At 42.6% G+C, this 26,949-nt stretch overlaps 1 protein-coding gene across 2 annotated transcripts; it reads right to left on the reverse strand.

Annotated features, from left to right (window-relative positions):
• Nucleotides 1-3,464: 3,464 nt before the first annotated feature.
• LOC140738060 (uncharacterized) lies at nt 3,465-26,255 on the reverse strand. 2 transcript variants are annotated; one of them, XM_073065093.1, is made up of 6 exons: nt 25,958-26,255; nt 23,668-24,060; nt 19,871-19,972; nt 18,398-18,453; nt 4,673-4,800; nt 3,465-4,048 (listed from the first exon to the last, which is right to left on the reverse strand). In XM_073065093.1, the coding sequence occupies exons 1-5, from the start codon at nt 26,031-26,033 to the stop codon at nt 4,705-4,707; spliced, it is 723 nt and encodes a 240-aa protein (XP_072921194.1). In that variant the 5' UTR covers nt 26,034-26,255; the 3' UTR covers nt 3,465-4,048; nt 4,673-4,704. The 2 variants fall into 2 exon arrangements, with proteins under 2 accessions (XP_072921194.1, XP_072921186.1); XM_073065085.1 differs by having other exon boundaries at nt 4,027-4,800.
• Between the last annotated feature and the right edge of the window lie 694 nt (nt 26,256-26,949).

Consider the following 26,949-nt stretch of genomic DNA (forward strand, 5'->3'; position numbering starts at 1 on the left):
GACTCACACCAACTGGTTCAGGGACAGTTAATAGCCCTCATCAATCAGGCCCTTGAACCAAATGGGATAACTTCACTCAACTTCACTGCATCAATGAAATGTTCCAACAACCTATGGGCTCACTTTCAAGGCCTCTCCACCTCATGCTCTTGACATTTATTGCTGATTTATTTATTATTATCATTTATTTATATTTGTATTTGCACAGTTTAACTGCTGTGCAAATACACACTGGTCGGTGTTTTCTTCCATTGATTCTGTTATGGTTATTATTCTATTATGGATTTATTGAGAATGCCCACAAGAAAATGAATCTCAGGGTTGTATATGGTGACATATACGTACCTTGATAATAAAATTACTTTGAACTTGCTCCCACCACCTGGTCTTTTGGGTATTTAATGAGCTGGAATTGGTTTATCAGTTTCTCATGTACCAACATCCAGTGAAAAGCTTATCTTGCAGATCATTGCATGGTGCACTGAGGTGGAACAAGCTGAAACAATAACAGGTGCAGTATGAAGTGGCTTAAGAGAAAGTGTAGTCTGCAGGTATGTAGGCCTCCGTTAGTCTCGATAGACCGTGGATTTGTGCCTTGGAGAGTTTCCAGGGCACAAGCCTGGGCAGGGTTTTTTTATGGAAGACTGGCAGTTGCCCAAGCTGCAAGTCTCCCCTATCCACGCCACCGATGTTGTCCAAGGGAAGGGCACTAGGACCCATGTGCAGGTAATTGGCAATGGTGAGTAGAGCCTGGGGCCATGTGGATGGTGGGAATGTGAGGGGAATAGATCACAGAGGAAGTAACTAGGGAAAGGGGTTACTGCATGGAGTGAATGGACTGAATGGCCTCTTCTAAATCATAAGGAAATATGGGAAATCAGAAAGCATTTGAGATAGTATTGGAAGAGCGCAGAGAAAATTTACAAGGGTGTTGTCAGAACTTGAGGACCTGAGTTATAGGGAAAGATTGAATAGATTAGGAGAGTGGGAGGATGAGGGGAGAGTTGACAGAGGCATACAGAATTGTGGAAGGTATAGGTAAGGTAAAGGCAAAATGGCTGTTTTCACTGAGGTTGACTGAGACTAGAACTAGATGTCATGGGTTAAGGGTGAAAGGTGAAATGTTTAAGGGGATCATGAGGGAGAACTTTTTCACTCAGGGTGTCATGCAAGTGTGGAATGAGCTGCCAGTGCAAGTGGTGAATTTGGGTTTGATTTCAGCATTTAAGTGAAATTTGATTAGGTACATGGATGGAGGGTGTATGGGGGCCAGGGTCTGGTGCAGGTTGATGGGATTAGGTGGAATAATAGATCAGCACAGACCAGATGGGCCAAATGGCCTATTTCTGTGCTTGTAGTGTTCAATGTCTCCATGAGGGCCCCAAGACCATTCACTGGAAGAACACATATGCCCTGTGTGAGTGGCAGAAGGAGCTAATCACCCCACAAACTAGTACCCCTCTACCTCATTCCAATCACCATCCAGGTGGAACCATAGAGCCACAGAAACAGGCCATTCTGCACCCCAGCCTCCCCACACACCAATTATGGTCCTCATGTGTATGAAACCAAGTAACTTACACTGACTCTGTTGCTTGCTATACCTTAGTATCTGAGATCCCCACCCTGACATCTGCCAGTCGATGCTGAGGATGTTCTACGAGTCTGTGGTGGCCAGTGCTATCATGTTTGCTGTTGTGTGCTGGGGCAGCAGGCTGAGGGTAGCAGACACCAACAGAATCAACAAACTCATTCGTAAGGCCAGTGATGTTGTGGGGGTGGAACTGGACTCTCTGACGGTGGTGTCTGAAAAGAGGACGCTGTCCAAGTTGCATGCCATCTTGGACAATGTCTCCCATCCACTCCATAATGTACTGGTTAGGCACAGGAGTACATTCAGCCAGAGACTCATTCCACCGAGATGTAACACTGAGCGTCATAGGAAGTCATTCCTACCTGTGGCCATCAAACTTTACAACTCCTCCCTCGGAGTGTCAGACACCTGAGCCAATAGGCTGGTCCTGGACGTGTTTCCACTTGGCATGATTAACTTATCATTATTTAATTATTTATGGTTTTATATCGCTATATTTCTTCACTATTCTTGGTGCGGTTGTAATGAAACCCAATTTCCCTCGGGATCAATAAAGTATGTCTGTCTGTCTGACTGCTGGAATGCCAGTATGACATCCCAACTCCACTGGGTTGACTAAGAAGGGGGAGATTGAGAAGTAGAAACCACTAGCTGAATTATGGCCTGGGATGGGAACACCAGCGCCTTTGAGCAGAAAATCCTACAAAAGTTAGTGGATTCAGCACAGTACATCATGGGTAAAGTCTTCCCAACTCTCTGTAGTGGGTACTATAGAGAGAGTGCAAAGGAGATTTACGAGGATTTTGCCTGGATTGGAGAGCATGCCTTTTGAGAATTGGATGAGTGAATTTGGCCTTTACTCCTTGGAGCAAAAGAGGATGAGAGGTGACCTGATAGAGGTGTATAAGAAGAGAGGCATTGATCATGTGGATAGCCAGAGTCTTCTTTCCAGGCTTGAAATGGCTAACATAAGGGGGCATAGTCTTAAGGTGCTTGGAAGTAGGTACAAGGGAGATGTCAGGGGTAAGTATTTTATACAGAGAGTGGTGGGTGCATGGAATGCACTGCCAGTGAATATGGTGGAGGCGGATACAATAGGGTCTTTTAAGAGACTCCTAGTTAGGTATATGGAGCTTAGAAAAATAGAGGGCTATGTGGTAAGGAAATTCTAGGCAGTTTCCAGAGTAGATTACATGGTCAGCACAACATTGTGGGCCGAAGGGCCTGTAATGTGCTGTAGATTTCTGTGTTCTATGTTCTAACCACTGACCGCATCTACATGAAACGTTGCCACAGAAAAGCATTATCCATCATCAAAGACAATCACCACCCAGGCCATGCTCTTTTCTCACTGTGGCCATCAGGTAGAAGGTACAAGAGCCTCAGGACTCACTCCACCAGGTTCAAGAACAGTTACTACCCCTCAACCATCAGGCTCTTGAAAAAAAGGGGATAACTGCACTCATTTAAGGACACTTTTATCTTGTTATTTCATGCTCGTTATTTATTGTAATTTATTTATTATCTGCATTTGCACAGTTTGTCATCCATTGATCCTGTTTACAGTTACTGTTCTGTAGATTTGCCAAGTACTCCTGCAGGAAAAGAATCTCAGGGTTGTATGTGATGGCATGTATGTACTCTGATAACCAATTTTACTTTGAACTTTATTAAAGCTTGGTGCACCTGCACCCAGTGGCACAAGTCCCTTTGCATACAACTGCACACAAGTATAAAACCAAAGGAAAGAAGGGCTTGTGTTTATATGAGTACTTTATATGAACTCAGGATACCCCAACGTGCTTCACAGAAGCTGACATACTTTAGAATGTGTAGTTGTGGTTGTAGCATAGGGAACATTTTACCAGTTTTCAAACTGCAAGGTTGCAAAAGTGTGGCAATCTCATAATGTCTGATAGTTGCACAGTATCTAGGTGAGTATGGGGTTGAGTGGTGTGACAAGGAATCAGCCTCGACCGAAGGACAGGGTTGTATATGGGATCTGCTGGCAGCACGGGATGACTACAGTGAGGTGAGAGGTTGGGATCTGATGGCACTTGGTTATTGGAATTGGACAGTGGATTTAAAACAAAGATGTCTGGGGATTTGAAGCTGCTGAGTTTGTTGGATCTAGAGATTATATTGTCCAGAAAGCACTTTGCAAGTCAAGAATGAAGCGTAAATCTTGTGGCTACAGTTGTTTTGTTAAGTTCCATAACAAGGAAATAACAATAACCAACTCAATCTTCTATAATGAAGAAAGAACTGAAGAAAGACAAAGGACAAAGAACTTGTCGATATCTTTATACTGAAAAATACTTCGAACCAAACGGTCAGGCTTTGAGTTCTGATGAAACATTGACTGTTTATTCCTCTCCATAGATGCAGCTTGACCTGCTGAGTTTCTCCAGCATTTTTTGTGTGCTGCTCAGGATTTCCAGCTCTGCACAGTCTCTTAAATTACAGATAAGAAAAGCCTTTGAGACAGTGCAATTTATGGCATGTCATAGGCTGCAGACAAAGAAACTATAAAAAGTACTGATAATCCACTGAGCATTTATAGACAAACGGGTGATTATACAAACATAGTTAAAAGAAAATTAAACAAGAAAAATTACAATATAGACGATAATCAAGTTGTTGTGGACTCAGTGGAAATTGACTACTGTAATGTCAGACCAAACACTAGGAAAATGTAGAAGATGAATCTCTTGGCATGAATTAGTGTCAAATTAAGTTTCACCCTCCGGTTACTATTGGCTTCAGTTCAGGTAGACTCAGATGTAGAGAGAGACTCACAGGGGCAGAAAGTATTTGTTTCAGTGATGAGAATGCAACACCTTTTCAAACGTATATGTTGACAATATGCATTGAAGACTTGAAACAAATTCTCTCAAATGCGCTTTCCTTAATTTGATCAAGAAATTTCATTCTTCAGAGCACAAGCACCAGGAGATAATTTCTTGTCCATTGGCCAATTATTCCTTAGTGTGTGTAGGTAACACGTCTACACATTTTGTTTGAACAAATAAAAACAATTCATACAAACAAGGTTGACATAATTTTATGAATAATTACTCAGTTTCTGAAAATGGCCTTCTTCTGTTGTATCACCACTCATCTGCCTTTCCAGTAATTCCTACATAGTCTGATGAGTTCACGTCAGAGAATATTACCGTGGGGTTGCTTGTCGTTGGATTCTTCTGCTAAATAAAGAAAAAGGATCAGGTCACAAATTTTGTTAGAGTAATCTAGTAAAAATAAAATTTGATGCATTGAATTTTCTTGTTTTTTGAGAGTTGAACTATCATCAATAGAATTTCTGATTTTATTTTGCATTTCCAGAAATTCACTGTTGGGCGAAGCTTTAGCTACTAACGCTGAGCTCTGAAACTCATAAGGACACAAGGACAGTAGGAATAGAAGTCGACGTTAGCTCTCTAGTCATTCCTGTCTGCCCCACGTTTTCCCAAGATCTTTTACCTCAGTTCCATTTTCTGGTGCTACCCCACATCCCTCAATTGCCTTAATATTCAAAAAGAGCCTAGTACGTCACCAAAGTCTTCAGCAAATGTGTGGGACCTTATCAAAAGCCCTCCAAAGATCCAAATATTGATTTCCCCCTTGTTTATTCTATTAGTCACATCCTTTATAATTCAGTACATTAGTCAAAACATGATCTGGAGCAAAACAAGACGTGTTGCTCAGTGAACCTCAATATAGATGTTAATGATGTAAGAGATTTTACAGATGCTGGAAATCCTGAGCAACACACACAAGATGCTGGAGGAACTCAACACGTCAGGCAGTATCTACGGAGAGAAAAGAATAGTTGATGTTTCAGGCTAAGACGCTTCATTAGAATCAGAGTTTCCAATGTCCTGAAGTCCTCATGACAAATCCTTCACTTCCATTGATGCTGCCTGACCTGCTGAGTTCCTGCAACATTTTCTGTGTGTCACTTGTTATGGGCTCCAGCACTTTCTCTCCAACTAAATTTAGGCTAACAGCTTGGCAATTCTCCATTTTCTCTCTTCTTTTCCAAAATAGTCTGGTCACGTTTGCAATCCTCCAATCCATAAGGGCAATTCTAAAACTTATGGAATTTTGGAATTCCCTCTCTAAACTTTTTCTGAAGTTCTAAGTTTGTTTCTATTTGAAGACCCTTCTTAAATATACTATATTGACCAAGCTTTTGGTAGTTTGACTTGCCATCTATTTTGTTTGATTTCACCTCCATATCATTCTTGGAATATTTTGCCATTGCAAATGGAATATTCCAGAAGATTCTGTTGCACTTGTTGTATAAACATGAATATATAAATTAGGATCAGGCATAGGCCACTTGGCCCCTCAAGCTTTCTATGCTATTTATTTTTATTATGCTAATTAACTTTGCTTTATAATCTTAGCTCTGCGTTTCCATCTGCTCATGATAGCCTTTCACCAAAGTCTATAGCACCATAAATGTATTCAAAGACTCTGAATCAAAGGCACTTTAAGGAAGCGAGGTGGAATGACTCATTATCGCCTGATTGGAAAACGTTTGTCTCATTTTTCTCTTAGGCAAATGCCCCTTGATTTTTGAAGTGATCCCAAATTCTAAGTTCTTCCACAAGGAGAAACATCCTCTCTGCATTAATCCTGTTTTTGTGCTGGAAAGCTTTGTGACACTAATGACTCCATCCTACCAAGACCCAATCGAGATCGTCCTGCCGAAGGGTCTTGGCCCGAAGCGACGACTGTACTTTTTTTATTAGATGTTGCCTGCCCTGTTGAGTTCCTTCAGCATTTTGTGTGTGCTGCTCAGGATTGGATTTGTTTCATTCAAGTCACCTCTCCAGGTTCTAAATCTCAGAGGTTACAAGCCTGGCTTTTCTAACCATCCCCCATCCACCAGCCAACCCAGTAAACCAGTACAAAACACAGCGTTTTCAATTTCAGTAATGCCTAATGCATTTGAACCACATTTCCCTATTTTGTATTCAGTTCCTCCAGTTTCCCAAATGACTTGGTGTACTGGCATGTTAGCCATTTGCAGATCATGCACCAGGACACTCAGATCTCCGTGCATCTCTTGCACTAAAATCCTTGTGCATTTCCAGTGATGGAACAAGATAACGCTTGTGTTCAGCACCATTCAATGCAATGAGTTAATTGACTCTTTTTGCCAATAAAACAATGAAGTATGCATGGACAACAACTTCCCACTTTTCACAAAGAGTGCTGAGCTATTAAAATGGCAGCTAATTCAGCCTTTCCAGTCTACTTTGTACTGTTATTGTTTTACCTTGTTCTACCTCAATGTACATGATCTGCATGACTGTCGGTAAGGCAAAACTCTTCACTGTATCTCTGTACGTGTAACAATAATAAACCAATACCTATACTGGTATTGCTCATTTGGTACCAATATTTAGTTATATCGTACACAATGAGAGCAATATCATGAATATTTATTTGTCCTCTTTTAACATTTGTAACTGATGAAATTACGGCCAGTTTAGGAAGAGTGATGCACCTGATCAGAAAATTGTCTTTAACTTCTTTATTTCTTTCATTTCTGTCCCTCCCCCTCCAGTCGTTATTTAGTTTTCAGGATGTGCACAGGACAAGTTGTAGAATGCTGACTTCCACAGACACTTCAGAGCTACCACTTCCCAATGAGATCTTACTGATGAACCATGCATTTGAGGCTCTGGTTTTTCAGGGCTGCCATCATAGCAAATATTCTGTGGGAGACCTCTGGCTGTGACCTCTGTGGAAATCAAGGTCACATTAGATCTGAGCATCTCTATTAAATCATCTTCAGCAATAACTATCATGGCCTAGATTTGTACAGTACTACAGCACAAACAGGCCTTTCAGCCCATCTAATACGTGTTAGCATTGATACGTACCCCGTAACTGGGTGTCTGACCAGCAGAGAAAGAAGACTCCGTTGGAGTCTGGTGGTACCAAACTAAAGGAGTTTATTAGTAAACTACACAATACAATATCAAAAATGCAAATATACATATAAAACAAGTTAGCAGTAATAAACCTAAAAGTGTAGGAATAATAATAGTCAATAATAAACAAGCTCTATCCATGTCTAGGGGTAAATGAATTGTCATAGGAAAGTATAGAGTTCAGTTCATAAATGCTGAGGGGGTTATGGTTGTTGGATTGAAATCGTTGGAGAGAGAGAGAGAGAGAGAGAGAGAGCGAGATGTAACAGCTACAGCAGCCAAATCTTCCTTTGCTTTCTTAATCCATCGTGTCGTTGTGGTCATTCAGTTATGACCCCTCTGGTCTTCAGCTAGACTGTTCTTCTGTGGTGGACTCGTCACTCTGGCATGAGTGGACACACACACAAGTCCCCACCTTTCCTGCTGTCACACTGTGAGCTTTCCTGACCGATCTCCTGGTTCGGTCTCCGAAGCTCCCACCTTTCTGTGGGTTCCCAACACTCAGTCAGTGTCCACTGGTGTGTCTGAAGGGTGTCTCTCCAGACCTGTCTTTTTATCCCCACTCACGGAGTCTCAGCTATCCATCAACTCTGAATGACTGCGTCCATCAAATCAGGCCACTCCTGCAATCTCCTGAGGAATGTTAACAAGCTAAGTAAAGTCCTTGTAGTGGAGGGTAAATAATTCAGGAAGATTCATAATACAATAAATCAACAGTCTCTCTCCCCCTCTTATCTGTAGCAAATGTTCTTGCCTGGGCTTTATCTCTCTCTCTCATGAGCAGCATAGCAACAGCAATAGTTTGTAGTTCTCAGGAGGGGGGTTGGGAATGGTTAACTCTGCATCCCATTGACCATCAGATCTGTTCATCACTCATAAAACCCCCATCCTTCTGGAAATTTTCCCCAGAGTGAAAATTAACTAATAAAGCATATTACTGAATTACAGAGTTTAACAAAATACAGAAGTGGTCTTAACTACAAGAATAATACAGATACACTTTCAAATTAACATCTAGATCAGTGGTTCCCAACGTGGGGCGTACGCCCCACAGGGGGGTAATTTGATTTTTAAGGGGGGCAATTCGAGAATGAGTTATTAACAGTGAATTTTTTCTAGTAATTCTGTGTGAGTATGAGTGTGTGTGCGAGTTAATACATATGTGTATATATAGTATGCATACATAAAAATACTTGTGTGTATGTACATGTGTAATTGCGTACGTACTGTATATATAGTGTATCACCATCATTACAACCATCAAATGGCTTTCATAATTAAATTAATGAATTGACTGATGTAGGAAGGAACGAATGAACAAGTCCAAACGCGTAGGAAACTCGTACGAGGTCGCGCCAATGCTGCTTTTTGCAGTAGCTTTCGGTTCTTGGCGGTGTGAAGGTGTGTACATTGCGTCATCTCTTTTAAACGGTGTATCTGTCTTTGTATGCTGTAGAAACGAATCGGCATTGTTTTATTTATTTATTATTATTATTTTAATATCACTTAATGTTCTTTTTTTTTTACAATTTCTTAGTAATTTCTTCCTCAGAACTTTAACAGTCCTTTGGTTCTTTTATTTTTCTCTTTCATGAATGCCATGTTCTTTGGAAGCTTGTTTAAACCAAGTTAATGGTCTTTTAGGCTTCCTCCAGGTGAATAGGAGTTCACTTTTTGAATAATAAGAATTATATATCACCACAGGGGGCATCAGGATTTTAGAGGTGATTAGGTGGGGCATGGCCAAAAAAAGATTGGGAACCACTGCTCTAGATAAACAATCAGCAATTACATTGTCACTCCCCTTTACATGTTGTATTTTAATATCGAATTCCTGTAACAACAGACTCCAACTTAATAACCTCCTATTTTTATTTTTCATGTTAGCCAAGAATACCAAAGGGTTGTGATCAGTATAAACAATTAATGGTCTCTGTGCTGCACAGATGTAGACCTCAAAATGCTGAATTGCCAAGATAAGTGCCAACAGTTCTTTCTCCTGGTGCCAAGGTTAACCCTTTCTTCACTGAACCAAGTCTATCTGACCCAAAAGGATTGCATTCCGTTTCAACTAAATCAGATACCTCAGACTTTTCCTGAGCTTCAACACAAGGTTCAGTATCCTGTGACTCCACATCCTTCACATCCTGAACACAAGCAAACGGGTCATCTGCCTCTTCTAGGCTTTCAATACCAGTCCCCTATTCAAATTTTAAGTTCCCCTGATCCTCCCAGTTACTCTCTGGGCAACTCCCCTTCGGAGTAAACTCAACCTTGCAGGTTAAAACAACCTCGTCTGCTAACCCAGCAGACTCTCGCAAGGTAGCGGCATTCTTTTCATCTAGGACTGCTCTCATATCATCAGGAACACACTTAAATTCCTCAACTGCAAACAGCTCTGTCAAGCCAGACAGATCATCCGTGTCCAACCCTGGACCTTCTAACTGCCTCATCTGTTTCTCATCTTTACTCTGTGCCTCCATAACCTCCTTCCTCACTCGTAAGTGTCGACCTAGGGGTATCTTGTGAGCCAGGTTCGAAATTTCGTTCCTTGACACCACTAAACCTGCTTCATCTCCCTTACTTTCCTTAGCTCCACTATTCTCCGTTTTACCATCCTCTAACCTCTCCTGGTACAAGATCGGTAAAAACGTCTCTGCTAAATCAACCCTGGACTCATTTAGGACTGTCTCCTTTCTCAGCCGCCTTTCCAGACATGCTGAGAGTGATTGCGCATGCGGGATAAATCTTGGCATCTATGGGCGGGTCCTCAGCACCTGGGCTTTATCTCTCTCTCATGAGCAGCATAGCAACAGCAATAGTTCGTAGTTCTCAGGAGGGGGTTTGGGAATGGTTAACTCTGCACCCCATTGACCATCAGGTCTGTTCATCACTCATAACAGCATGGTCTTCGGCCTTGTCCCATCTACCTGCATCTGAACCATAGCACTCCAAACCCATTCCATTCACGTACCTATCCAAACTTCTCTTCAATTTAACTATTGGCCTCTCATCTAGCTTGTAGCTTGTTGCACACTTGCACTACCCTCTGTGTAAATTTCCCCTGCAGATTCCCATTGACTATTTCACCTTTCACCCTAAACCTATGACCTCTAGACTGAGTCTCACGCAACCTGACAGGAAAAAGCCTGCAAGCATTAATGGTATCTGTAACCCTGTGGTCTTCCGATCTGCTACTCATCGTTGCACCAGGGAGGTGATCTGGACACTATATTCACAAATATAGTGGGCACTGGAATCTGCCAGCTTTCTGTGGTATCAAACTCAGCACAGAGCAACCAAGCAACAGTGGTTCTATTCTCCTTTACTCTTCAGCGGCATGGGCAAACTCAAAGCACTAGAGAAGTATTGCCCCTGCAAAGTTCACCAAACAAACAGGCAGGATAGGTGAGCTAACATCAGCATCTACCCCCAGGACAATACCCTCAGCACTGATGTTCTGATCATGCTGAATTCCCACTGGTGAGCATGTCAGTGTGTCTACATACCTGGACCCTGACTTCTGAAATTAGAGAATTATTCCAAGCTCTGCTGTGGGTTTCCAGGAACACAAAGAAAAGTCCTTCCTTGATAAAGTATAACATCTTAAGCAACTCTAGGAATCCTTGGGCTGTGCTTCTTCAAACTGTAGAATCCATTCATTAACAGGAACACAAAAAGTCTGAGTCTACCCACCCCAGTTCTGTCAAATATCATATCTGAACCGATATCTATGGCGACAAATCCCGCACTGATCTACAAGTCTCTGTTTCTCTTCCCATTTACTATCCATTGGAAACTCTCTCTCTCTCCTATATCTCTATCTCTATGACCCTATCTTTTTCTCCCTCTCTCTTGCTTACTCTCTCTCTATCTCTTTTTTCTCTGTACACCGCACTCCCTCTCTCTCTATCTTTTTTCTCTCTTACTGTTTATCTTTATATTTCTCCCTCTCTATCACTCTATTTTGCTCTCTCTCTATCCATCTCACTCTCCCTTTACCTCTCTCTCTGCCACTTTCTTACTCACTCACCATCCAAACTCCAGAATTAGAATCATGAACCTCCCAGGAGGACCACACCTCACTCCTCCCCCCCCCCCTTTGTTATCAAAACAGCTGAACAGCTGACTGCACTCCTCGTCTCTTCATTATCTGCCTTTATTACTCTCATGCTATCTGAACCTTTCTCTGTCTCTCAGCCACTCTCTATCGGAACAGACAGTGATATACCGGTACATTAAAAGTAGGAGATGTCCATGGAACCTCTTTGACTTTTAATAGGATTACACCTTGCCAGTGAGAAAATCTTGTGCCCACTTTTTGTTTTCTGTTAGATAGCCAATCTTTTATCCGGCCCAGTATGTCACCTCGTGCACCATTGCTGTGTTTTGCACCATAACCTTTGAAACAGATATTTATATAATGTTCTGTGGAAAATCTAAGCATATCACACTTCACAATTCTCTTAGTCACACCATAGGTTATTTCAGAGAAGCCCAATCCGTTGGTCAAGCACGATTTCCTTTTCACAAAACCATATTGCTTTAGCTGTAAACTTTTCTTTGAAGAGCCTTCCATTTCCTAAGCATTTTAACCTTATCAACCTTGCTTCGGTGGACATTGAAGGGTACACAGCATTGTCAGTAGCCACCATACCAGTAGGAGCGATTTCTCTATGCTGAAGATATAGAGAAATGGCCACTTTATTAAGTGATTCAGAGCCTCAGTTGTTGTTCAGACCAAACATCAGAATGGGGAAGAAACGTGGTCTCAGTGACTTTAACCGTGGAATGATTGTTGTTGTTGGTGGTGGTTTGAGTATTCCAGCATCCCCTGGAAGTATCATGCCAGGAATGGTGGAAAAATCAAAAATCATCCAGCCAGCGGCAGTTCTGTGGGTGAAAATGCCTTGTTAACGAGAGAGGTCAGATGGGAATGTCCAGGCTGGTCAGAGGAGAATGTCCAGGCTGGTCAGAGGAGAATGTCCAGGCTTGTCAGAGGAGAATGTCCAGGCTGGTCAGAGGAGAATGTCCAGGCTTGTCCGAGGAGAATGTCCAGGCTGGTCAGAGGAGAATGTCCAGGCTTGTCAGAGGAGAATGTCCAGGCTGGTCAGAGGAGAATGTCCAGGCTTGTCAGAGGAGAATGTCCAGGCTGGTCAGAGGAGAATGTCCAGGCTTGTCAGAGGAGAATGTCCAGGCTGGTCAGAGGAGAATGTCCAGGCTGGTCAGAGGAGAATGTCCAGGCTTGTCAGAGGAGAATGTCCAGGCTGGTCAGAGGAGAATGTCCAGGCTTGTCAGAGGAGAATGTCCAGGCTTGTCCGAGGAGAATGTCCAGGCTGGTCAGAGGAGAATGTCCAGGCTGGTCAGAGGAGAATGTCCAGGCTTGTCAGAGGAGAATGTCCAGGCTGGTCAGAGGAGAATGTCCAGGCTGGTCAGAGGAGAATGTCCAGGCTTGTCAGAGGAGAATGTCCAGGCTTGTCCGAGGAGAATGTCCAGGCTGGTCAGAGGAGAATGTCCAGGCTGGTCAGAGGAGAATGTCCAGGCTTGTCAGAGGAGAATGTCCAGGCTGGTCAGAGGAGAATGTCCAGGCTGGTCAGAGGAGAATGTCCAGGCTTGTCAGAGGAGAATGTCCAGGCTGGTCCAAGCTGACAGGAAGGCACCTAACCTCACGTTTCAACAGTGGCGTGCAGAAGAGTATCTCTGAACACACACTGCATCAAACTTCAAAGCTGATGTGCTACAACCGCTGGAGGCCACAGATATACACTCAGTGGCCGCTTTATTAGGTACACTCCTAAAATGGCCACTGAGTGTGCATCTTTCCCCACAGAGAAACTACTGATATTGATTATGAGTTCTTTCTCTTTGCTGAATGTTTGAAAATTGCTGGTGGCTTTGCAACCACATACAAGCAAACCAAATCAAGTAAGACCAGTGGGAAGCGACATGGCATTAATTTGTCCAATTAAATCCTCAGTTCAATTCCCTTTTGATCATCTTGATGGTGGGTTTTGATTTCCTAGAGTTGCAGAGTCTCCTCCATGATTGGAATTGGGCTGATGGAAATCTGGTCATTTTTGTTTACGGTCTGCTTGATGTCATTAATCCATGACATCTTTGCCACATGTGGGCTGGCTTCCAGATGCTGGCCCCAGCTATTTGAAGGAAACATTTGGCGAGGCCCTGGCTGTCTGTGGTGAACAACTGACTATAGGGGAGGGGGACTTCTGCACAGGATCAGAGAGTTGTAAACTTAGTGAGCTCCATCATGAGCACGGGCCTCCATAGCATCCAGGATACCCTCAAGGAGCAATGCCTCAAAAAGGCAGCGTCCATTATTAAGGACCTCTACTACCCAGGACATGCCTTGTTCTCATTGCTGCCTTCAGAAAGAAAGTACAGCAGCCTGAAGGTACACACTCAGCGATTCAGGAACAGCCTCTTCCCTTCTGCCATCTGATTTCTAAATGGACATTGAACCCGTGAACACTACCCCACTACTTTTCATTTCTATTTTTCCACAAACTGCACTTATTTAATTTAACTAATATATATATATGTATTTCACATTTTTTCTATTATTATGAATTACAATGTCCTGCTGCTGCAAATACAACAAAATTTCACGACAGAAGCCACTGATATTAAGCCTGATTCTGATTCTGATTTTGAGTTGTCTAAAACTGGTGAAAGGGGACATCAGTGCCCTGAGCCTGCACACCAGGTGAGTTTTTTTTTAGGGGCAAGGGTCGACAATTGAGCAACTAGAGCACCAGATCATATTTCCATCACCTCAGCCTCCAACATTCACCTGCCTGGCCAATCTTGATCACGGAAATGAGAAAACCAAAAATGCAGATGCTGCAAATTTAAAATGAAAGTATAGAAAATGATTGAAATAGTTCACTGATCTGATAGCATCTGTGGAAAGAGCATGAAAGTTAACGCTTCAGATCAAAGACTTTTGTCCTTAACCGTCAATAGATCTGGGAGATCTCCCCTATTCTCCATCCCATGTTCCCTGTCCTGCATTTCCTGTGCCCTGTCCTCTCTGCCTTGACCCTGTCCTCTGTTTCTTGTTCTCTATTCCCTGTCACAGTCCTCTCCCTTCTGCCCCCATCCCCTGTCCTTCCCTGTCACCTGTCCCCTGCCCCTCCCCCCATTCCCAGTCTCCTATCTCCAGTTCCGTCTCCCATTCTCAGTCCAGGTCCTCTGTCCCCTGAACCCTGTCCCCTGTCACCTGCCATCTGTCCCTTGACCCCTATAGCCTCTACCTCCATCATCACCACTGTCCAGCTGCCAAGCCAAGTGTGTCTTTAAGGACTGAATCTCCTTTGGTGTTGCTATGCAACAGTCTTGGAAGTTGCCCTTAATTTGTGGGAACGCAATTGGGACTTTGTAAGCCATGTTTCTGCACTCTTTCTGAGCGTAGGATACAACATCTTAAAACTTGTGTCCTTCCTTTGCAATGGAGAGACCCAACTGAGCGCTCAAAATGAACACAGTGATGTTGTGCACCAAATCTAATTTCCAGGCAATGATTTCCAGATGGATTTAAATTGAGGGATTAAGGTAAAAAACTGGGGCATTTTAGCCATTCTGTTCTACCTTCGCCTTCTAAAAAAATCTGTTGCTTGTTTCATACCACTGAATTGAGAAAAGCTGAAGAGTGAGATTCATTACTAATTGTAACATTATAGGGGCTAGTTTAAAGGGGCTTGTGGCTTTTCATTGTCATATCCTGCAGCAAAGCATAGCCGGTCACTTTGGTGGTCACCTCCATTTCCTTTTGTTATTTTTGTGCTTCTAGGTCAGTTAATGTCTGTATATCTGCACCGGGCTTTTAGGTAAACACAAACCAGAAGCGGAAGTGAGCTAAATGTCAACCGTGATGTGTGAAGTCACTTTGGTGTGAACATCTAGCACTCGAAGATGGAAGAACACTGAGTGTAACCATCCACAATTGCAAATCATGTTTACATAAATTAGAACAGATGCAATATTTTTCCTTGGGCTGTTTGTCACAGTTATAAATAATTCACAAATGGATAAAATATCATTTAAAAGGAGAATGTGTTTTTGCTTTAAAAAGATTCTAACATTCAAACAGTAGTTAGTTGGAAAACTTTCATACTTCAGTCATAATACAAAAGATAGAAATGCAGAAAATGAAAGCAAGAGGTGGCATTCTTTATAATAACAGCCGATCGCCTCAGTACTCTTGATGGTGTGATCTCTTTAGTCATCTAACTCCTCCATGAATATACAGTATCTAATCATTTTGTTTCCCAGGCATTCTGTGGTAGAGTTTCCCCACTAATTGGTGAAGGTACAAATAACACTGAGCACTGGGGCTGTCTGTGTGGAGTTCGCGTGCTTTCCCAGGGGGGTCAGCTTCCTTCCACATTCCAGAGAGGCACAGATTGCCCATTTGTTAGCCACTGTAAATTGTGGGGTTGAATCTAGGGGAGTTAATGGGAATGTGGGGAGAATGAAATGGGATTAATATAGGATCATGTTGGCATGGAGCCTCAGGGAGGCAGTGTCCATCATTAAGGACCTTCACCATCGGGGACATGTTCTCTTCTCGTTAGTATCAGAATCAGGTTTGTTGTCATGAGCATATGTTGTGAAATTTGTTGTCCTTATGCAGAGGAGGTACAGGAGCCTAAGGATCCACACATAATACTTGAGGAACAGCTTCTTCCCCTCCACCGACAGGTTCCACAATAGTCCATGAACCCACGGATACCACGTCACTATTCCTTGTTTGCGTGATTTTATTTTTTTATTGTTACTTAGTCTAATGGGTAAGTTTGCTGATGACATTAAGTCATATATCGCAAGCTTGGTTGCCCAAGGACGCAGCAGGACATAGATCAGCTGAATTCCAAAGATCTGTGCAGGAGCCTGAACTGTCCACAAACTCATGGACACCACATCATTATTCCACTTTTGCACTAGTTATTTATTTCTGTAGCTTAGAGTAGTTTTAATGTCTTGCACAATATTGCTGCTGCACAGCATATTTCATGACATACGTCCGCGAGGGGTTTGCAGAGGCTATGGTCCAGGTGCAAGTAGTTAGAGGACCATGTCAGCATGAAGTAGATGGGCCAAAGGGCCTGTTTCTGTGCTGTAGCAGTCTGCAACTTTATGGCACTTGCTCAACTATTCTGGTTCCTGTTTTCAATGTGCTGCTTAGATCTCCAGCTACTGTATTTGCCAACATCATCGTCATTGTTACGTGTCGTGTTGTATGACGTGGGTGACCATGGTCTTTCCATGACCGTGATTATTCTTGGTAATTTTTTTTAAGAAAGGTGGTTTGCCATTGCTTTCTTCTGGGCAGCCTCTTTACAAGATGGGTGACTCCAGCCATTATCAATGCTTTTTGGAGATTGACTGCTGGCATCAGTGGCCGCATAACCAGGATGTGATATGCACCAGCCGCTCGTACGACCACCCACCACCTGCCCCCATGGCTCCACCTGGCCCTGATTGGGGAGGGGAAGGCTAAGCAGGTACTACACCTTGCCCAAGGGTGACCTGCAGGCTAGCAGAGGAAATGAGTGCCTTACACCACCTTTGGTAGAGAAGTATCTCCACCCCAGCACCCGACATGTCAGCAACAGGTTTGGAGAGGTTATGTTCCAGGTGCATTTATGTAGAAGATCAGGTTGGCATGGACCAGAGGCCGAATGGCCTGTTTCTGTGCTACAGCAGACTTTGCTAACACCCTGTGTTAAAGAGTTCCTTGTCTCTGCTGCCCTTCCCCATTAAGCTGTTTCCTTGTCCTTGAACCTTCTGCGATTGGGAAGATGATATGTATTACAGCAATGTTACACATTTTGGGGAGCTATGCATAAGTTAAGGCATATGCAACAGTTGTGGTCGTGCACAATGAAACACAGAAAGCTCATGATACAACCATTTCACAGAGGAATATTGCTTGTGTTCAAACACAGTGTTGGGAATGTGATTATTGTGATGTATAGCCTTTCAATTCTCATCTCCGTGTCCTCAGTACGATCATCTGAAAGCCCAGCCATAGTCCTACAGTCAATGGCCTCTTTATCAGGTACCTCCTGTACCTAATGAAGTGGCCACAGAGTGTATATTCCTGGTCTTCTGAGCTGTAGCCCATCCACTTTAAGGTTTGATGTAACATGCGTTCAGAGAGACTGCTCTGCACACCACTCCTGTAACGCGTTGACTTTGAGTTACTGTCATTTTCCAGTCGGCTTGAACCAGTCTGGCCATTCTTCTCGGACCTCTCTCATTAACAAGGTATTTTCACTCACAGAACTGCCGCTCACCGGAAGTGTTTGTTTTCCGCATCATTCTCTGGAAGCTCTAGAGACAGGTGTGCATGAAAATCACGGGAGGTCAGCAGTTTCTGAGGTGCTCCGCCTGGCACCAATGATCATTCCACTAAGTCATACAGTCACATTTCTTCCCCATTCTGGCCTGAGCAACAACTGAGCCTCTTGACCATGTCTGCATACTTTTATGCATTGAGTTGCTGCCACGTGATTGGATAATTAGATACCTGCATTAACAAGCAAGTGTACAGGTGTACCAGTAAAGTGACCACTAAATGTATGTATATAGGTCAGTCACTATATGTAGAATGCTGATGCACAGCTTTACCACACCATCCTGTTTCTCCACCCTTCCAGCAACACTAATACAACATCTCCTGCCAATAACCAGTATCAGATGAGCCAAGGTGTTCTCCAAATACATATTAGAGAGCCCATATCTTTGCAGACTGTGGAGGAGCAGCAATTCCAGAAACAAATATCCACATGGATAAAATAACCTCAACATTCCCCATGGTTGTGCTTACCTGACCATTCTGAGAAGCATTTCCTTTTTTTGATCGCTTTTGAGCTCGTTTAGAATCTAAGAAGAAAAAAAACTCATATTAGTCCCCCTTTGGCAATGAGCAGTTGCTGGTCAGAACCTTGAATTGATACACTCCGGCCAAAATAATTATATATTAAACATTTAAAGTTGCACAGCTAACATTTCAACTAATTTTCTCTTCTGTCAAGATTATAAGGAGTTTCTGTCATGCATATTATGTACTGTACTTCGATAATTTTTCTCTTTCAATATTTTTTATTAGTTTCTGCATAGAGGAATACAGAGTATAACAAGATTAAGTCAAAAGAAAAAAAAAGTACCAAATACATTGTAATAGAAATACTGTTACAACCACAACACCCTGTATTCATAAAAATTGAATTAAATCATAATATTGAAATATAATAATTTTGTTATACAGAAAAAGATCTAAACCCACTACCAAAGTCAGAGCTGTTAGGAAAAGCAAGAAAAAAGGTAAAAAAATACCCTTATCATATAAAATATATTATTAACCACCATCTGTAAAATAACTCAGAAATGGTCCCCACAACGTATAAAAGTCTTGGCTAGATTCAAAAACTGAATATGGGATCTTCTCTAAATTTAAGCATAACATCCTGTAACTATTGAGCATGAATAGGCGGAACAGTTAATTTTTAACTGGAAGAAAAATGCTCTATCATAGATTCATTTAACATATAGGATTGCAGAATATTCTAACATTTTAAATTTTATAGGAACTTCACAGTACTAATATTTAGTTATTACATTTATTAGTATGTTTTATTTTATTACTTTTGTGAAATGTTAATGTTGAGGAAATAATGGGTTCATGAGCAACAGTGGTTTCTACACCCATCCTAATTTGGGCGCCATGTATAACAGACACTCAACTCAACCCATAAGATTGCCATGCAGAGAAAAGTTAAAATGTTACTGACTACACATATCATCATTGTGTCATGGAGAAATAGGATGGTGTGGTAAAGCCATGCATGGTGTAGAAACTGACCTACATACCTTCACTCAGTGGCCACTTTATTAGGTACACCTGTACGCTTGCTCATTATTGCAAATATCATGTCTAATTAGCCGATCCTGTGGTAGAGCTGTGTCGTTTGGTGTCTTTGACCATGACTGTACTCAGCAAATTTTCCTGCTGAAGGCTCTTGACCCAAACATCGACTGTTTACTCCGCTCTACAGATGCTGCCTGACCTGCTGAGTTCCTCCAACACTTTGAGTGTTGCTGTGGATTTCCAGTGTCTGTCAGTTCTCTAGTGTTTATAATGTTGTTTTTATGTGGCTAAACTGATCTGTTTGATGAAGTACAATATACAACCCATATAACAGCACAGTTTTATGTATTAATAAAATAATTGAAAGCTGTAGAAAACATACAAATATAATGCTCAAGTATAGGTAGGCTGTGCTATATCATAATTTCTCACCTCTGTGCATCTTCATGGTAAAACAGAAGAAAAACAAAATAAGAGTAAGAGTAACATATCGAATTTTGTCATTGAATCCTGACGTTTTCTTCTTGTCTGTATCTGTGGAACAAGTCAGGATTGGAAGTTCAAAGTTCAAAGTAAATTTTATTATCAAAGTACATATTTGTCACCATAAACAACCCATGGATTCATTTTCTTGTGGATATACTCAACAAATCTCTAGAATAATAAGTATAACGGAATCAATGAAAGACGGCTCAGCGAAGGTGTTCAACCAGGGTGCAGAAGACAACAATGTGCAAATGCAAAAAGGAGAAACAATAATAATAAATAAATAAGTGATAAATGTCAAGAACATGAGATGAACAGTCCTTGAAAGTGAGTTCATTGGTTGTAGGAATATTTCAATGATGGGGCAAATCAAGTTATCCTCTTTAGTTCAAGAGCCTGATGGTTGAGGAGTAATAACTCTTCCTGAACCTGGTGGTGTGAGGACTGGGGCTCTTGTACCTTCTTCCTGATGGCAGCAGTGAGAAGATATTCAGATATTTCAACCTTAACAATTGTCAAGCCAGTACGTTAATTTAGAAAGGAGGGGAAGTCCAGCATGGGGAAAATTGGAACTTTTGCTAATTTCCCACTTAGATTTAGTTTCTACATATGAATATAAAAATAAACATTTTATAAATATATAAATCAACAGTTTTATATAAAGTGGTCATACTTGAATTAACTGCTTCCATATAAGTACAAGTGAAAAATTAATTCTTTGGGTTACTGTAGGTTTATTTTAAAACTGATTCTCTCTCTGTGCATGTTGAAAGGAACACTTAAAAGACTTTTTGACTTTTAGGGTGCGTCTGAGAAAAAGAAAACAATGTCACTCGCTTTCTGATCCTCTCACTTACGTGGGATAGGGTTAGGGTTGTCATAGCTGACCTTAATGACACTATGAAAAAGAAATGATATTTTTAGTAATCTTTTGCGATTTTCTGACATTGTTGCTGTTATAGATAAGGGCAACTAGTTGTGGTCTATCTGAACCCTCAGAAAGTCTTTGGAGAGGCACCGCAGGAGAGATTGTCGATAACTAGACTGCACACTATTGCGAGTAACATACTGACTTGGAATGACGATTGTTTAATGCATAAAAAGTGAAGATTAGGAATCTGACCAGACGTAACCTGACAAGATTCAGGTTAGGAGGTTTTGACTAGTGTGGGTATAGGAAGGTGGAGAGTGAACGAATCCATGCTGGGGTATCAGCTACTTACTGGATATGGTGAAATTTTGATTAGGGAATCAAGTTTAATATATATGAGACAGCTGGTGATACCAAGTACAGAGACAAAGCGCTTCAGCGAGCATGATAGCATAGCAGTTAGCGTAATGTTATCAGAGTGTCAGCAACCTGGGTTCAGTTCCTGCTGATGTCTGTAAGAAGTCTGTACGTTCTTCCTGTGACTATGTAGGTTTCCACCAGGTGCTCTGGTTTCCTCCCACATTCGAAAGATGTACAGGTTAGTAGGTTAATAGGTTGCATGTGTATTAGGCAGTGCAAGCTTGTTGGGCCAGAAAGGCCTGTTACCACACAAAATGAAAAAGGAAAATAGACAGAAGATGCAGAATCCAGATGATAAATCATAATGGGCAATTTCCTAATGTCTGCTCCCTGTCTGCCAAGATTATTGTCCATCACTCCTATCCACTCCCCCTGCCCCATTCTACCTGCATCTGGTTCCACCTATCACCGCCCAGCCTTTCTCCCATCTCTTTTTGATGGTTATAAACCGCAATCTTTCCTTTTCCCTCGCAGTCCTGATGGAGGCTGTTGTCCCGAAACTTACTCTTTTTGTCTCTGCGGATGGTGCTTAAACCTGGTGGCAGTGTGGTCTGTGACAAAAATCCAAATGTGTTTCATGATGGCACAGTTAAAATTTGTGACTGGGTAATGATGCGGCAAGTTGAATATAATGTGTAAAAGTGCAACGGAGGAAAAGAGGAAGGAGGAGTATTTTCAAATGACATGAGATTGAATGTCTTAATATTCCAAGGGTCCTTATAATTTTTATTAATTTAGAGATGAGGCACAATAGCAGTCCCTTCTGGCCCAAAGAGTCCCCGGTCGCCCAATTAAAGTTCAATGTAACTTTATTATCAAAGTACATATATTTCACCGTGTACTACCCTGAGATTTATTTCTTGTGGTCATTCACAATAAATACAAAGAAACACAATAGAAACAGCAAAGATGGACAAGCAACCGAGGTGCAAAATCACACCCACGTGACCAATCCATACATCATCGGAACCTGGGAGGAAACCAAGGCACCCGGAGGAAACCCGCACGGTCACGGGGAGAACGTACAAACTCCTTACAGACAGTGACGGGAATTGAACCTGAGTCGCTGGTATTGTTATAGCATAATGTTAACTGTGACGTTCCATGCAAACTCAGAAATAACATACAGGTGCAGTAGGCAAAGGTCAGTAAGTGATTTGAAATTTCAACACTATATATGCTGAAAATACAAAATTAAAAAAAAAATTTGGAAGGTCTTCAGCCTGAGCTATTAACTTATTTCCTCTTTCCACAGATCTGGTCTGACCTACTGAATGTGTTTATGCTACGTGTATGCTGGCCTTTATTGTAAGAAGATTTGAGTACAAAATGAGAAGGTCTATGCCTGGTGTGCTAGGTGCAATTTTAACATCCTCTCTTAAATGACAGCAGTTTAGATGGAGAGCAGCCAAGATGCAGCAGAATGGTCTTGGGACAATGGATCTGACAATGAGGAGCACATTAGTGGGCAAAGCTATAGTTCTCTTGAGCTTAGTGCAATGGAAAGTCATTAAAACATATAACATGAGGAGTGGACGAGGTAGCATGAATGTATGGAGACTGGCTTAAGGTCACAGCCTCAAATAATGGGCAGGCCATTCAGGCATGAGGTCTTCAGTCTGAAAGCAGAGAACGTTTGGAGTTTTCTAACCTATGGCGAGAAGACAGTCCGTGGAGAAGAGTGTGAATTTTTAGAAAACACATCTTTGAGATAATCTTTAAAACGTGCCAGCTCTTTAGTGTTGTACACATGCTCCAATCTTCTTTTGTGATTAGGCGTCAAATTCTGTAAATTAGCCCTCAGGATTCCTGTGATGTTTAAGTACATTGAAAACCTGCATGAATGCAACTCGCTGGGCTCGTCCTGCCTCATTTTAAATACTACTTCAAAGTTCAAGGTAAGTTTATTGTGGAATATGTTTATGTAACCATATACTATCCTGAGATTCAATTTCTGGCAGGCATTCACATCAGAATCAAGGGTAAAAACTACACACAAGGACGGGCAAACAGACAATGTGCAAAAGAAAACAAAGAGAAAATACAATAACAAAATAAACAGACAAATAACCAAATATTTTCTGTAAGTAGAGAAATAAATAAATATATAGACAGATCCTGGGAACATTAGTCCTTGAAAATGTGTCTATAGGTTGTGCATCAGATCTGTGTTGAGGTGAGTGAAGTTATCCACGTTGGTTCAGGAGCCTGATGGTTGAAGTTTAATAACTGATCCTGAACCTGATTATGTGGGACCTAAGGCTCCTGTACCTCCTTCGTGCTGAGAAGAGAGCAAGGCACGGGGGAAAAAAGTCCTTAAAAGTGTTTTCTGTGCGCCAGAACGAACTCCTCAACGCTTTAGAAGATAACCACAGTTAACACGTTTCCCCTTCTACAGTCCGAATCCAAACATTCTCAGCAAACGGAACAAGACTACTGGGAAGTTACCTACCCGTTATTTCCTCGTGGTCGGTTTCATTTGTGTTGTCAGCCTGGACAGCTAGGTTAAACCTTCCTCTTTCGATTCCTCTCGCCTGGCTAACAGATAATTCATAAAGGCCACTGTCGTTAATTTGCAAATGTTTCAGCAGCAGCGAAGCGTTCTCCGGGAAAAGAACAACCCGGTGTTGATAGAGATCTGAGTAAGACAGGACTTGGTTGCATTCATTGGCGTTACTATTTCGCTCTGATATGCATCTGTATTCCACAATTCTTTTCCCGGCCCTGCTCCATTTGATCCGCAGATAACCCTGCGGGTCCGAGATTGTGTAAGAGGCGGGTAGGAGCACAGAATGGTCCACTCTTCCCTTCAAGCTGTTCTGATGTACCCTCAGGGTTGCAGCGGCTAAAGGTGGAGAGTGATACAAAACGAAATGACATTTAAAAGATAACGCTTAAACGACACTGTTTCACCAATTACAAAAACAAAGACACTCGCCGGTGTTTGACATTCCGCCGCCACCGTAGACATCGGGAGCAGGAGTGGGCCATTCGGCCTCCGAACCTGCACCGCCGTTTAATCCGATCATGGCGAATGTCAATACTGTGTTACTGCTCCCTTCCCAGGACCACGATCTCTTTGCCAGAGGAAAGTACCCACAAAGTGACAAAGAAGAGAAAATCTGCAGATGCTGGAAATCCAAGCGACACGCACAAGTGCTGGAGGAACTCAGCAGGCCAGGCAGCATCTCTGGTTGCTGAGACGCTTCAGCAGACTGGAGGGGTAAAAGAGTCGCTGAAAGTGTTTTCTGTCCATCAGAACAACGCTTTAAAGGATAACCACAGTTAATATACTCTAACCTGCTGCAGTCCGAATGCAAACTTTCTCAGCAAACGGAACAAAAGATAACAGTCGGACGTCTCGCCCCGAAACGTCGCCTGTACTCTTTCCCACAGATGCTGCCTGGCCTGCTGAGTTCCTCCGTGTTCGTGATCGCCTGTTGCTGGAGCCCATCCACTTCAAGGTTCGACGGGTTGTGCGTTCAGAGATGCTCTTCTGCACATCACTGCTGTAACGGGTGGCCATTTGAGTTACTGTCGCCTTCTTGTGAGCTTGAAGAAACATTCTGGCCGTTCTCATTTGATCTCCTAATATACCTAACTCCTTAAGTACTTTAATTACTTGTCCTCAGTTGTCTTCTGTGGTCGAGAATTTCAAATGAAGACAACACTGCGACTTTCTTGGTCCCAAAGGACTTAATGCGGGAACCTTATACTCGCCGGGTCAGAATCTGAATTATTTCCTAACATCACCGATACTGCTAACACTATGATCCCTCCAAGAGGACCACAGCCTTGCCGTGGGTTTGGAGGCCTGCGTGCCTCAATGACCCGGAGAGCGATGTTGGCTGGAGTCAGGGGCTTTGCACTTTGGTTCTCGGTAGGGTCACCCATGGCAACCAGGTCAAAGGGCAGAGGCCAGACTAAGAGTGGCCCACCAGTCCTCCAGGTTCGGGGGTTCAGCTCGGAGGAAGTTACGGAAACTTCAACATCTGGGTGCGATGGTATCCCTGAGTCCTCGGGTGGGACTTGCATGGCTAACAGCTGCAGTGAAAGCCGAGCTATGACCCGAAGAAGCCTTGAGCACCGCCCGAGACGGAGGACCTTCACTGCTGCCCCAAATGCCAGCGGTGAAATAGGCAGTCAGTATCACGGTAGCGTTAATCACATTCTCTGTGGCATTCCGCCGGCAGCTCTATGTCTTCTCGTTGTAGTTACACACCGACCGAGGAACGGTGTTGGGAGGTTGTCAAAGAAGAGCAGGGGCATCCCAGTGAAACCGGCTACAGTCCGGCCCTGGGATTATCACACCCGATAATCACACAAAAATAGTCAAATCAGGTGCTGACTTTGAGCAGAACCACGATTTACAGCGGTGTAAATATACTTTCCAAAAACGGTAGCACCACTGGATATATTTTCGCCAAGGTAATCATCCGAGATATTTTTCCTACTTTTTGGCAATTATGATTCTAAGATGGACATTGAATATGTTGTAAAAAAGATCACTCCCTACTTTGTACATAGTTATTTTTATTCCGATTGTTCCTTCTCGCCTCTCCTTTCTATGTGTATACCTCGGATGATTATCATGTGGGGATTTGTGACAAATATGATTATATGATATATATGTACAGTATCTGAAATACATCTTATGGACATGTTTGTTTCATAATAAACTTCAATAAAATATAAATTACAAAAAAGGTGGACATTACTCGGGTTAGTTAAGAAACACTTACCCATCGGGACTAGTAGAGTAAAAGTGAATAGCTCGACGCCATACACCCTGACCCCCTCACTTCGCCTGGGTGACATTTTGACTCATTCCACTTGAGTTTCCGAGAGGAGAGTTAATCCACGGTCAGTGTAAAAATGAGCGGCCCCACGCAGCGCTTACACTTCACGCCTCATACCCGTACTGACAGTGCCGGTCCCACCGTGTACTCAATGCCACGCCGAGAACGGCGAGAGTTCCTCTTGCCAAGAATCACTTTGTCACTGAATCGTTTCCTGTCAGAGTCGCCTTCCTACAGTCTGTACGGATTCTCCTGCACCTGGATCACACATAAAATCAGCCCGTGAGTATAAGCTAATCTACGGCCATGCTCAAACAGTAACTTACACACTGCGCTTCAGAGGGTTGCTTTAATATTTATGTTTATTGTGTTTTATGATGCATCGGATCCGGACTAGCAATCACTTCGTTCTCCACTACTCGCGTGCACTGAAGAATAACAATAAACTATCATAAATATCGAACCCCGTATCTTAAACATTAACTGTGACATCAACAAAATCCCTTTTCCTGGATACGGATAATGTCACTTCTGGGAGGAATCTCTCGTGTTAACGGTGGTAATCTCACACGGGTGGCGGGGTCCCTCCGCTAGCTGCAGGTCACCCTTGGGCCGGGTGCAGCATCTGCTTAGTCGCACTACCCCAACCCTGATCAGGGTCAGGGGAACAGGGGGTGGCGGGTGGTCGGAGGTGCTTATCACAAGTCCCGGTTATGCGACCGCTGGTTATGCGACGCCAGGCAGACAATCTCTGAAGAGTATTGATAATGGCTGGGGTCACCCACCCTGTCAGGACACCGCCCTGAAGAAGGCAGTGGCAAACCACTTCTGTCGAACAAAATGGCCAAGAACAATCATGGTCATGGATAGATCACATAAGCTCACGTCATACGACACGCCACATAATGAAGATGAGGAATCTCTGACCCAGGCCA

The sequence above is a fragment of the Hemitrygon akajei genome, chromosome 2, assembly GCF_048418815.1.
Source record: "Hemitrygon akajei chromosome 2, sHemAka1.3, whole genome shotgun sequence".
NCBI classification, from domain to species: Eukaryota; Metazoa; Chordata; class Chondrichthyes; order Myliobatiformes; family Dasyatidae; genus Hemitrygon; species Hemitrygon akajei.

Bases quoted from the DNA above. Each gene is read 5' to 3' on its own strand.
- LOC140738060 (XM_073065093.1), bottom strand. From the start codon at position 26,033: ATGTCACCCAGGCGAAGTGAGGGGGTCAGGGTGTATGGCGTCGAGCTA. The intron at 18,454-19,870 runs GTGAGAAATTAT...TTTTCTTCTTAG, and splicing joins TACCATGAAGATGCACAGAG to ATTCTAAACGAGCTCAAAAG. The intron at 4,801-18,397 runs GTAAGCACAACC...TTCTTTATTTAG, and splicing joins ATGCTTCTCAGAATGGTCAG to CAGAAGAATCCAACGACAAG.